The sequence below is a fragment of the Corvus brachyrhynchos genome, unplaced genomic scaffold (genome assembly GCF_000691975.1).
Source record: "Corvus brachyrhynchos isolate BGI_N302 unplaced genomic scaffold, ASM69197v1 scaffold1, whole genome shotgun sequence".
Taxonomy (NCBI): Eukaryota; Metazoa; Chordata; class Aves; order Passeriformes; family Corvidae; genus Corvus; species Corvus brachyrhynchos.
Genome location: NW_008237222.1, coordinates 10,996,875 through 11,009,534, shown reverse-complemented (window position 1 = coordinate 11,009,534; position 12,660 = coordinate 10,996,875). Strand labels below are relative to the sequence as shown.

The 12,660-nt window shown below is 40.5% G+C and overlaps 1 protein-coding gene across 3 annotated transcripts; it reads left to right on the top strand.

Moving 5' to 3' along the window:
* Positions 1–6: 6 nt before the first annotated feature.
* On the top strand, positions 7–11,235 carry XRCC3 (X-ray repair cross complementing 3). 3 transcript variants are annotated; one of them, XM_008629789.2, is made up of 8 exons: positions 7–244; positions 1,088–1,175; positions 1,523–1,660; positions 2,580–2,792; positions 7,331–7,485; positions 8,322–8,534; positions 9,559–9,605; positions 10,664–11,235. In XM_008629789.2, the coding sequence occupies exons 2-8, from the start codon at positions 1,121–1,123 to the stop codon at positions 10,884–10,886; spliced, it is 1,044 nt and encodes a 347-aa protein (XP_008628011.1). In that variant the 5' UTR covers positions 7–244; positions 1,088–1,120; the 3' UTR covers positions 10,887–11,235. The 3 variants fall into 3 exon arrangements, with proteins under 3 accessions (XP_008628011.1, XP_017584619.1, XP_017584618.1); XM_017729130.1 differs by having other exon boundaries at positions 1,078–1,175; XM_017729129.1 differs by having other exon boundaries at positions 1,063–1,175.
* Positions 11,236–12,660: the final 1,425 nt, after the last annotated feature.

Here is a 12,660-nt window from a genome sequence, read left to right as displayed (position 1 = left end):
GGGGATTCGTGACGGTGTGAGGGCACTGTGGCGGCCCTGCGCTCTGCCCGTCCGTGTGTCCGTCCGCGCCTCGCTCCCCCCGGCCGGTGCCGAGTCCGTGGGACACCCCTGGCTGCCCCGTGACCCTCTCCCGGTGTTTCGCTCTCCCCTGTGCCTCATCAGTGGAGCGGCTTCCTGTGAGCGGAGGGTGCGCAATGGTTTGGAGCCCTTCCGTCAAGGGTCGTCGTAATCATGATTGATTTCAGTAAGTTTCGGCTTCTAAACTTTTTCAGAATGTTGCTTTAAGTGGGTGTTGCTCAAAAGTAACTGTTGCCTCTCTTAGATGTACCCTTTCTTTAGCACCCACGACAACCTCTCGTCCCCATGTTGGAAAAAGGATTGTTCCTAAAGTCATGTAATCTCGTATAACTCCTGGGTCTCTGCAGCAATCCTTCATGAAGTTTGTCAGACTAATGCTAAGAACCTCACAATACTCTTCTAGGCAGCCATAGTACTGAACTATTGTGTTTTGGACCAAAGCGTTAAAGGAGCTGTTTAATGTTGCTACAATAATCAAACAGATCGTAACGATTTAATACTAAATTTGCTTTTAGCTAGTAATTGTATATTTGACTGTCCAATGCGTGAGTAATTCTGGGTCATCCCAAATTGCTCGTGTGTGAGATTTTTTTTCTGTTTGAAAATGAAAGCCTCGTGTGAAGAGTGACAGGTTAGAAATGACTGTCCAGCTTGTGAGCTGCAGTCCAGAGCAAAAGCACTATGCAGAGTTACAGCCCATTAAAATTACCTGTAGTTCTTCCCTACTAGAGGGGGAGGGTCCCCTCCCTCAGCCTGCTGGCCACACTCTTCCCATAATAAAATAATATCAATATATAAAATATTACTACTAGTAGTGAAAACAACAACAACGATAATAGTAATAATAATATAATCCCAGAATAATTATTACTTCTCTAAAATAACTGATAAATATATTGTTAAAAATAGAAAAAAAAAAAAGTCCTGGAAACTTTTGACACTGATTTATGCCTATTTTCTTCTTGCCTGTGTCTGTCATAAAAGCCACTTTAATCACAGATAATTACAGGATGTGCTGCTTGTTGCTGTGCTGTGTTAGGAGATGGATTGGGACCAGTTTGATTTGAACCCTAAAACAATTGCTGCCCTGAAAAAAGGTAACTTAATTTGCCAGTGTCTCACTAACAAATCTGTCACCACAGTGAAATTGTGTGTTTGTGGGTATAAGCATGCAGATGGACACTAACATTTTAGAACTGCAATTAAATATTTCATAAAGAAGATTTTTGAGTAATTAGAAGTGTTGGGTTTTGCCCATGCTTCAATAACCATTTTCCAATTTTATAGCTTGTGTTGGTACATTCAAGGTGAATGTTGCCTTCCCACCTTACAAGAATGCAGCATAGATAAACCTCAAGTAAATGAGAGTTAGAAATTGGGAAAACTTTTCTGTGTAAGACTGTAATCCAGCTAAAAGTATTTTTAAAAATTCTTCTTATTCCAGCTGATATAAAATCAGTAAAAGAGATTTTAAACCTCTCTGGAGCAGACTTGCAGAGACTGATGAAGCTCTCCAGTGCAGACATCCAGTGCCTGCTGAAAACAGTCTCTCGCACGCTGAGGGAGAACAGCATGCTCACAGGTAATGCAGTGAGGGCATAAAAAGTCTTCTATCTAAAACTCAAAATTACTGTCACTGGGAGAAAATACAGTTCTGGCTCCTCAATGACACGGTAACATGGGTTTAAAATGAAAATGCAAGTGTTTTTATTACACTGCAGTGTATTATTTAACTATACTGAGGACAGCTTCCCTGACACCTGGGGGTAAACGGAAGGGGATGGGTGTCATTTTTCAGGATCAAGCCTACTTGAAACGGGACAAAATGATTCTCCAGTCTGAAGAACTTAATTTCAGGAACAAAATATTTCCTTTTTCTTTCACACTTTCTTCCTCTCTCTCTATTTTCCTTTTGTACTAAGACTAGTTGAAAATTTTGTATCATATATTAAAAGCCTTATAAATGGATTTGTCATAAACGCCTCATTCCAAACCAAGCAGCACCTAACAGCTCCTCCTGTACAAATTCTTAATGACAACTCTGTACTTAAAATCTATTTCCTTGTGATTGCATGTGTCTTCAGGCTTTGACCAGATGCCTGCTATGCTGTTTTATACTCAGCTATAGCTTTCCATTTCCATAATTGCTGTGCTTGAACCTTGCTGTCAAAGTTTTCTCAGAGTTAACTTTCCACAGGGACACCTTAGAGGCAGAGAAACGAAAGAAGTTTGAGAGGAGGAAAGAAATCAGTGTAAATTATCGATCTTTGAACAGACATTCAGCAGTAGGTCTTGTGGGGAGAGGGAGGTGGGGAAGATCAGGCTGAATCAGGGAATTTTTCCATCAACAAAGCAAGCATCCTTGTATAAACCTTGTATACAGCATCTATTTTGTATCATTGTGTGTTAGAAAAATAATAAATGAAACTATTTTTTTCTTTTTTCTTTTTTCTTTTTTCTTTTCCTTTTTAATCATTAAAAAACACTCCCAAACCCTGCAGCACTTCAGCTCTACCAAGATAAAGATCATCTCACCTCCCAACACCAGAAGCTGAGCCTGGGATGTTCAGTGCTAGACAACTTATTAAGAGGTGGCATTCCTTTGGTGGGAATCACAGAGCTTTCTGGGGAAAGTTCTGCTGGGAAGACTCAGATCAGTTTACAGCTGTGCCTGTGTGTGCAGTATCCTTACAAGTACGGTGGATTAGAGTCCGGTAAGTGCTGAACTGTAACTGTGGATTCATTTCCCATTTGGGGGAGTGTACTGTCTTTAGGAACATCCTTAAAGCAGGTGCACGTGTTCAGTGCCTGTCTAACTTCAGTTGGAAGCCAGTTACTGAGAAATGTGTCTTTACAGAGACAAAAGCTTGCTGTGCACGTCCTGCAGCACAGCATAACTTAATTCAGAATTCCTGTTGGCTGTTGTTTGCCTGCTTGCCACTCTGGGTTAAACACACTCAAACAATGTAAGAAAAGTGTTGCTGTCATAAGAGCTCATTGACTCCTCAGGTAACCACCTCAGCAAAAGAGCTCCCCAGATAACTTTCCACGAACATCTTGGGTATATGGTATATATTCCCTACCTGGGGATTTCAAATTTCAAAGATTATTTGTTTTGATAACAATAATTGTATTGATTTACAGAGTAAAATTGATGGAAATGTAATTGAAGAAAGGTGACATTGGGTTTTTTTATCCTGTGATTTTCCAGGGTTTGCCAAAGTATACAGGTTTATTCTTTGCTTTGAGTATTCTTTTTTTACCCTTCTATCACATTAATCTAACTCCTAATTTTTTTTTTTTTTTTTGACTATTCTATGCTGTTGTAGAAAGGGAGGAAACCTGTGTCACTTCTGAATTCTGGTAGTCTGCCTTAGGTGTGTTTTGCCTGTGAGCTTGCTGTTCCTTCCACACAGCACTGGCTTTATCTGGAAGCTCAGTGGTTCGTTGTGGGGAAATGTACTAATTTCTTGACCTATATCCACCCATGTGGAAAAATCGTGGACTGCACAAATTAAGATCTTGCTTAAAGGGCTGTGAGTAGCCTGTGGCTTACATTATGTCATTAATCAGAGCAGAAGCAATTACATTATTTTCTATTCCATTGTGTGTTGCTGCTAACTGCTGCATGTAGTTTGAATGCAAATACATTTTTATCCATCCTCCAGCACTTCTCCCTGTTTATGTTGAAATCAAGGAACAAACCAGAACAAGGTACAGAAGAAGGTGCCCAGCACCCTAATGGCACTCTCATGTTGAGCCTCTGATAAGAAATACAGCAATTAAAGCTTAGGTTAACTGTGAGGAGTTTTATCCTTTAGGAAACTTGAGGAGAACAGCAATGCTCAGAAACTCTCACAGAACTCTGGGACTACCAGTGGAAGATTAATCTCACTGCTAAGACTTTGCTACTGATATAAAATTATGGTGCATTGGATTTTTTTACTGCTTAGAAACTTCCCTTCTCATAAGTGGTGATGTTGAAATACATTTCTTTAAACATTTACTTCATTAAATTTAGTGCTAGTCTTGTTTGTAACTGTCAGTGCAAGGAGGTTGGCAGCAAAGCAATCCTGAAGTTAATCAAAGACCCCCTTTGCCTCCAGGATATCTTTCTGCTGTTCTAGGGATGTCAGTTGTGTTCAGTTGTGTGTTGGCTGAATTTATTTTATATGCCCATATTCATAAGCAATACATGAATATAATGTGACAAATTAATATCCATATTAGAATTTTAAGTTAGGAAACAATGTTTGCTACTGATTCTTGGTAACAAACTGGTTTGGTTCATGACAGATTATGATCATAGGAATCAAAATTTGTCCTTTTTGAGGTTGAGGGGTTTTAGTGGGTTTTATTCTTGTTTGGTTGATTTTTTGGTGGTATTTTTTTGTCAACAACCAGCATAACACATTTATTGGCCTGAAAGACAGATTTGAGGAAATGCTGATTTTTTTTTTTTTTTTTTTGGACCTGTAACTGTTTTCAGCATCTTGAATGTTGCAATAACTCTGGATCAAAATACAATTATTTAATCCATGGAGCATTGATCTATCTAGAAATGCAAATCTGCTTCTGAAAGAACCCCAGTGACTATGAAATATGAAGTAGCAGACATTCCATCCTTTTTAAGTAAGCCAAGGAGAAGACAAGGGATGTCCTGCTTAAGGCAGGTCTGGTTTTTAGAAAGCAGATGATTTCTCTGGGAGCCCAAAATTCATGGTCAAGAAATCCCTCGCTATTAGCATTAAAGCAACATGTGCAAAAGGCAGTCAGCTTGAATAAGAATGGTAGCTGAGAAGGCCAGAGTGTTTTACTTTAGGAACTGTTGTCTCAACACAAGTTAGCACAGCTTTTTTTAGCAGGAAATTCAGAAACCACGTGGGCTTAAGGGAGCAGCGTATCTTAGTGGGTTGACTTTATTTTCTGTTTGTTTACTTGGGTTTGAATTTGCACCATTATGATTTTCGGTTTTGTGGTGTAACTGTTGTACTGTGTGACTGCCTTGTTTCAGTGAGTGTTTGTGCTGGGTATACCTCATGTCAAATTTGTGCTTAGAAGTTTTTCTTGACTTACTGGCATTTGAGAAATCATGAAACTGAATGTTTGATAGGACTGCCCTTAGTAAAGATACTCACCTGCCTGTCTGATACTCAGCTGTCACTGTTGAGTTGGAAAGTGATATGAAAATTAGTCCAATTAGGAGAAATGAACCTAGGGAAATAGTCAAGAAAATTAAGGTTCACCTAATTACCTGTTTGGTAATTAGCTATTTTTAAAACCTTAAACAATTAAGCAATTTAATTAATAGTTTACTGTGTTTTCCTTGCCTGAGCTTCATACAGGTTCAGATAGTATTCCACAAGCTGCTGATGTCATTGTAAACTTAATGGATTTGGAAACCTGTGGAGTCATTTTCTCTTTTCTTTTTTTTTTTTTTTTTATTTTCTTCCTTTGCTGATGGAAATTTCTTTATGTGCTCATTTATGTCTACAAGTATTGTGTATGACTTAAGTAATTGCAATTACCAGAGACAGCATTTATGCCCATAGTTTAAAATTCACAATTCTATCCACTCATTCTAGGAAGAATGTGGGATAAGAATAGAAAACATTTGTGGTTCAAATTTGTGGTTTCTTGTATGTTGTAGTTCAGTATTCATGGTCAGATCATGACTGCTCTGATCACTAACGCTTTATTGTAGTCCTTTTTCTGTGTCAAATGAAAACTGCAAACAGCCCTCACTCAGATCCCTCTTACAGCAGTATATACATAATGCAGTTGAGGAATTAAGAATGGAGACCAAATTCTAGTGTTAAATGCTATTGGCTGCCAAGGCCAAGGAAAGTGAAAAGGAGCCAGAGTATAATTTGTACCTGTTATTAGGTACAATGGAAATAGAAATTCTAGAAACATTTCAGTACCTCCTATGAATGATGATGTATTTTTCCAATCTGTTAATAATTGGGGAAAGTCTTTAATTTTCACCTGTCAAAGACCATTGTTTTAATTAGTGGGCACAGGTACGGTTTTTTGCATTACCTGATAGGTATGAAGGGTGTTCACAGGTGAATTTACAGTGTGTTGGGGAGAGCTAAAATGAAGATGCAATTTCAGTCCTAAAATACATTGGGCTTAGACCCCTCTTTGTCTCATATGGAAGATTTTCAGGATTCAATACCCTGTCTTATACAGGTGTCCATCAAGCAAAATATTTTTATTAATATAATAACCATTAATTTTTACTTGATCTAGTTCTGCGATATTTCCATTTCCACTTGGATATAGTTTCATATTTTTTTCAGTGGAGTGTGTAGAGGATTTGGAAGTTGTAGCTAGAAATGGGATTCCCTGGAGAGCTAACTCTGGGATGGATCAATGGGGTGGAAATGTTCAGGGAGTCTCGTATTGCCAAACACAACATCTGCCAAGCTGTGTTAGCAGCCTCAGCCACTTTGTGAGTGGGCTCAATCCTTAGATGCAGCCCTGTATGTCTTAGCTGTTAATTCTGGTCAGTTGTGCAATAACAGTAACACTTTTTTAATAAAGAAAATATTGCTTGTATTTGTGCTTTTTTTCCCCAACATCTTTGATGCTTATGGGTAATTTTCTCTGTAGGAACTTGTTAACCAGGAACCACAGTGAAAATCTACAGACATCACTCACAGTAATATGATTGAAATATAATGTTTTTTATCTAATTACCATTTTCAGGAAGAGTTAGTTGGAATGAGGTTGGATGAGTGATCCTCTTAAAACTGGTGTAGAAATTGTGGTGATCAGTATCCTTCCATATGTAAATTTAAAAGCAAGAAGCTTGAAAACACTGAGTGACATGAATCAAATACTAGCACTGGTTTTGGCTGGCATAGCTAATATATTTCATAGTGCTGTGTTTTGGATTTCAGTGCAGGGTCACTGTATTTGTGCGTTGGATAAACTGGGATACTTCTGATCCCCAAGGGCAGGTTGTTGGGTGTTCCACAGCTGTGCACAGTGAGTGTCACCCAGTGGAGAGTACAAAATCCAGTTTTCCCAGCTGGTGCTGAAAAAGGGACCAGGCAACTGCAGGAAAGTCACAGGAGTGGAGTTTTTGTTCATCATTGATTCAATGTGGTTGCAAAAAAAAAAAAACCAAACCAACATGAATTTCCAGGTCCATATGTGTAGCTTTTGATGCAGTTTGTGTGCTGTTAAGAAAACTGTGTGTGTAAGAACCCTGTTGTAACCACAGTGGTTTCCTTGGCTGCAGGAGCTGTCTACATTTGTACAGAAGATGTGTTCCCAAGCAAACGCTTGCAGCAGCTCATAGATCAACAGCATAAGCTGCGTGCAGATGTTCCAGCTGAAGTCATACAGAAGATCAGATTTGGAAACAGTATTTTTGTTGAGCGGGCAGCAGACCTGGTAAGTAGCAGCACAAAGTAAGAATGTTTCTAAGACTCTTGATCAATATGGATTTGAGGCAGTATTTTACTGTTAAGGGGTCATTAGTGGAAGAGCAACACAGTCTGTAACTTGTTTGGAATATTTAATGATAGTCTTGTGTCCTGAGCATTTCAGTGAGAACCACTCCTTCCCCAGGCAGGCTGAGAAAGTTGGGGCTGCTCAGCCTGGAGAAGAAAAGGTTGTGTGGGGACCTCATAGGAGCCTTCCAGTGTCTGAAGAGGCTACAGGGAAGCTGGAAAGGGACTCTCTGTCCGGAACTGTAGAAGGGCAAGGGTACAAACTGAAAGAGGGAAATTTAGATTAGATATTAGAAATTCTTTACTGGGACTGTGCTGAGATACTGGAACAGGTTGCTCAGAGAAGCTGTGGCTGCCCCATCCCTGGCGTTGTTCAAGGCCAGGCTGGATGTGGCTCTGAGCCACGTGGTCTGGTGGGAGGTGTCCCTGCCCATGGCAGGGGGGTTGGGACTGGATGATTTTTGAGGTCCATTCCAACCCCTTAACATTCTATCACTCTACAAAAACAGGAACAGTTTAGAAGTACTACACCCTTGAGATTTTGAAGTATCAGTAAGGTCAGAGCTGCAGGTAAATGCAGGTTGCAGTTTGGTCTCTTCAGTTTTCTCCTCAGTAAAACCACCAGACGTGGTTACTGGCAAGACTTACGAGATCCACGAGCTGCCTTCACGACTGGAAACTCCTTGAGCTCGTGTTGCAGTGGTGATTGCTGTAGTTCGCTCTGCTGATGTCCCAGCAGGGCTCTTTGCCCTGTGTCACTGTGTGTGTGTGTGGCAGGACACCTTCCAGCAGTGCATCACGAGGAGGCTGTCCCTGCTGCTGGCTCGGGGCATGGTGCGGCTCGTGGTCATCGACTCCCTGGCCGCCCTGTTCCGCTGCGAGTTCGGCCCTTCCGAGTCTGCACTGAAGGCTCGGTATTTGCAGACCTTTGGGGCACAGCTTCACAGCTTGAGCACTAGGTTCAGGACTCCCATCATGTGCATTAATCAGGTATGATATCAAATTGCTCCTTATTCTCTAGGGACTGTTTAATAAATGGCTGGAGGGTGATGGTGCAATCTGTGTAAATGCAGATTTCATGGTGGTCTGTTCACCACTGTCAGCTGACTATTAATGACTGATGGAAATTGAAGCTTCCTTAAACTGATGTATTTTAGTAAATGTTAACTACTCAAAGTTTATTATTTAAAATTTTATAGTTTGTTAATGTTCTCAAAATTGTCCACTAAAGCTAACAAAAATAGGTATGTATAGCAACTGCCCAAAGCATCAAACCAAAATAAGAGTTCTTTCTTATCACTGGCTTCAAATGCCATTGCCTCTTCAGGCACAGTTCCAGGAGACAGTGAAGCACCAGGGACTTTGCTGCATTTCTGTGGAGCTCAGCATTTTTGTGTAACTGCTGAGATTGCTGAGGCTCTAAAGCACATGTACTGACTTGAGCTGGACCAAAACAGAGCCACAGTGATACTGGTCAAAAAGAGTGTTCTTTTGAGGAAACAAGGCAAGACACTGCTCTTAGTCCACTCACAAATTGAAGGAGCATGTAAGTGCCAGAGTTGAGGCATTCACACTCCCAAATGTGGCCTTGGGAAGGGCTAAGTCAATGTGCAGGCAGGCCACTGGGAAACTTCAAAGGTAATGAAGTCGTTGAGAACAGGGCACCTTTGGGAGATCTGGGCTTTTGTACTTTTTATCTCCAGATACAGCACTGAAACAGTTTTGTGGTTGTGGGGGTTTTATTTGTTTTCTTTTTTTAACAAATTAAGCATCTAGAAGTAGTTTAATTAATGTAAGCTGTAGCTTGCTGAATAGTTCTAACACTGTAAACATCAGCTTGTAATTCGCAACTCCATTTTAGTTTGCCTTGAAAGAATAAGTGTTTTCTAACTTGGCTTAATATATGATCTGATAACTTGGATTTTCTTGCCTTGGTTGCTTTCCCTGCCCCCCGTTTGCTAAATACAAACACAGAACCCCCAGGTCAGCTGCAAACCTTGTTTTTGTGCTTCAGGTGACGGATGCAGTGAGTGAGTTGGAAGCTGCTCAGTGCAGTTGCAGGTGAGTCATCCACACAGAGTGTGACAGTGTCAAACACAGCAGCACTGAACCACTCTGTCCTTTCTCACTCCAGTGTAAGCTACGAGATCATGTGAGAAGCAGTGGGGCATTTACCCAGCAGTGCTGGATTTGCTGGAGATCAGCACTAACTCGTGCTGTGAAGGGGAAGAAACTGTCATATACACTTACATCGTAATTCCTAATCACAAATTAGCAGGGAAATTTCCCTGGAGTTAATGGCTTGAGTACCTGCTTACACAAGAGTATTTTTCCATCTAATCTTTTCTCTGATATAACTGAGTGCACCTTCTGTCTGCTTAAAAAATACAGCAACCAAACCTTAGCAGGTGGCTTTGTTAATGAGCTAAGAAAAAACCCAAAAAAGTATGTTTTGACACCAATATATTAACAGGATTCAAATATATGTATTTGTTGTTTGAATCCTAACTATAACCTTGATTTACTACATAAGCTGGGTGCTACGTAAATGGGAGTTTGTGAGAAGTTCACTGCGTCCTTCAGATTCTGAAACTGACACAGAACAAGGATAAGGTTCAATTATTATTTTTTGCCTGGTTATCTTGTAGTTCTTTTACTGGAGAAATTGCACTTTTTCCAGGAAAAAAAAATTGTTTAAACATTGGGTTGAAAGTCACACATACAGTGTTCTTTTTACCCAACACTTCTAAATATACCTGCAAATGGAATCCAAGGCCAGCAGTTACACACTTCAAATATTAGAAGTTCAACCATTTTTCTCTTGTGGTTTTCCTGTTGCAAGAGGGGCCTGTCCAGATGGAAGTAGGTATTCCCCATGGCTGTAGTTGAAAGAATGACACTTACTCTGTATAGAAGCACTTCTCCTCCAGCTGTTTCCTCGCCACAGGGAGAACCCAAGTTTTGTGAGTAAATCCTGTCACCTCTGTCTTCAAAGACCTGTAGTTTTCAATACATGTTAGAGAAATGGTAAATTATGTCTTCTAGTGCCATTTTGTTACAACAGAAGGTATTTCATATGAAATCCAGGCATGCAGAAATGTGTAATACTTTCTTTATAGGGCAGTGGGTAACAGAGTCACTCCAGCACTTGGAATAACCTGGTCCAATCAGCTGCTGATGAGACTGATGGTCAGCCGGGTCTCCCTGCCTGGACACTCATCTGGAGTAGCATCACACTGCACTGGAAGCATGAGGACTTTAAGTGTAGTTTTTGCTCCTCATCTCCCTCCATCCTTTTGCTACTATACAGTACAGCTGGAAGGTGTAAAAGGAATAAAATAACTCTCTTGCATTAATAAAGCATCTTGCTCCACAATTGTATCAGAACTTGGCAGAAGATTTCTCAAGGGACAACAGAGTATGACTCAAGGAAAAGAGACCCTGTGTGACTGCCTTGGGAGGTTCCAGAGGAGAAGAGGCACAGCTTGAAGCTGAAGGAAGGAGACTAAACAAGCAGAAAGGATGAGTTGCTCTCCATGCCTTCTGCAACCCCTTCAGATGTCGTAAGGGACCTTGTGCAAATAGCACAAGTTGTGTTTAAACAAAAATAAATTTCCCTAAAATGTCTTAATTCCCTGTATTTGGAAATGACTGCACAGTGTTTTTTAATAAAATCCAAACAAGAAGCTTAGAAGCCTTTGTGTACTCTAAGTAAGTGCCCCAGCTCAGAGGCAGGGCCACCTCCTTCTTCAAACCCTGACCTTCCATCCCTCCTCCCTAATGCCGAATGGTAACACTCCAGTTCTTCTCTTCTATTCCTAGCCTGTGTATCTGAGCTGGAAAAGCAGCCAAGATAAGGTTCATCCTATTGTGCTAATTGGGAGAAAAGCAGCCATGGAGAGATGCAGCTGATGAATGGGAGTCATCAACCCCTACCTGGATATTCATTTACAGAAGAGCCTCATCCAATCCTGGGCTCCAATCCCAGGAGTTTGCCTCACTGTGCCCCATGTTCAGAACAGTGTGAAACATCTCCAGGCTCAGTCTGTAATATTTTGATCACTTGACTGCTTGCAGGAACAGCCCTAAATAGGTGTTAAAAGTCACAGATGGGTCTGTAATCAAAGTTCCAGTTTACCTGTTGAAAAACGCTTTTACCAACACATAGAAGTAACATTTTACCTGCTCAAGTGTTCTGTCTTTGCCCCTGCTGGTTTGTTGGTTATTTCTCTCTCCAGCTGTGTCAGAGTACATTAGTTTGTCTCCTGGCTCATCAGCACACACAAACCTTAAAATCTCAAATCCAGCTGAGCCCCACTAGGCTCACAGCCAACACTCACTCCAGTTGCTGCCCTGTCCCTCAGTCCCACCCTCAGACAGCAGCCCAGGATGTCCATCTGACCCAAGTGCAGCTTTGGGGGCTGCAAACGCTCACAGGAACCCAACACGGCACCTGTCTTTTGAAGCCTTGTGTCAAAAGTGTTGAACCATGGTTAAGTTTTAAAAAATGCAATTTTAGAACCTTCCCTTTATACAGTTTTATTGATCTTTGGATTTCACAACTGAGATTTTTTTCTATACAAGAAAAAAATTAAATCAGTTTTTACAAAGAAGATTTACAGTCTAGAATGTATTAAGTCTTTAACCTGCAAGACTACTTAAATATTTTTCTACACTTTGAAATGTTAAATGACACTTGAGAAACTTCAAACATTTTCAAATTAAACTACAAATCTGTGATTTGAAGAGGCCTTTTTCAGCAGAAAGCTCAAAATAGGATTCTGGGATCGTTGCTTTGAAAAGAACCAAATTAATTTCTACTGAGTAAAGCATTTATACAACTGACCTATTAACAAAACATGTAACACACGCTGAACAACTTCATTAATTTCTTTTTCAAATCACAGTGCTTTGCTACTGTTACAGGTAACATTTCTGGACGTTTATTTTCTGCAGTTTTATGAGTAAGATGGGTGAACTCAACGGGGTTTCAGACATAGCTGTGAGGAGCAGCTACAACTCATGGAAACCAAATGCAGCATCTGAAAGCCAATCTTGGAAGGGTTTTTTTTTCTTTTAATCAAACATTGAAGTCATGATTCAGGGGCTGGGGGGG

Excerpts from the sequence above, each read along its gene's own strand:
- XRCC3 (XM_008629789.2), top strand. The coding sequence starts at position 1,121 with ATGGATTGGGACCAGTTTGATTTGAACCCTAAAACAATTGCTGCCCTG. Across the intron at positions 2,793-7,330 it reads GTACGGTGGATTAGAGTCCG|GAGCTGTCTACATTTGTACA; the intron begins GTAAGTGCTGAA and ends CCTTGGCTGCAG. Across the intron at positions 7,486-8,321 it reads TTGAGCGGGCAGCAGACCTG|GACACCTTCCAGCAGTGCAT; the intron begins GTAAGTAGCAGC and ends TGTGTGTGGCAG.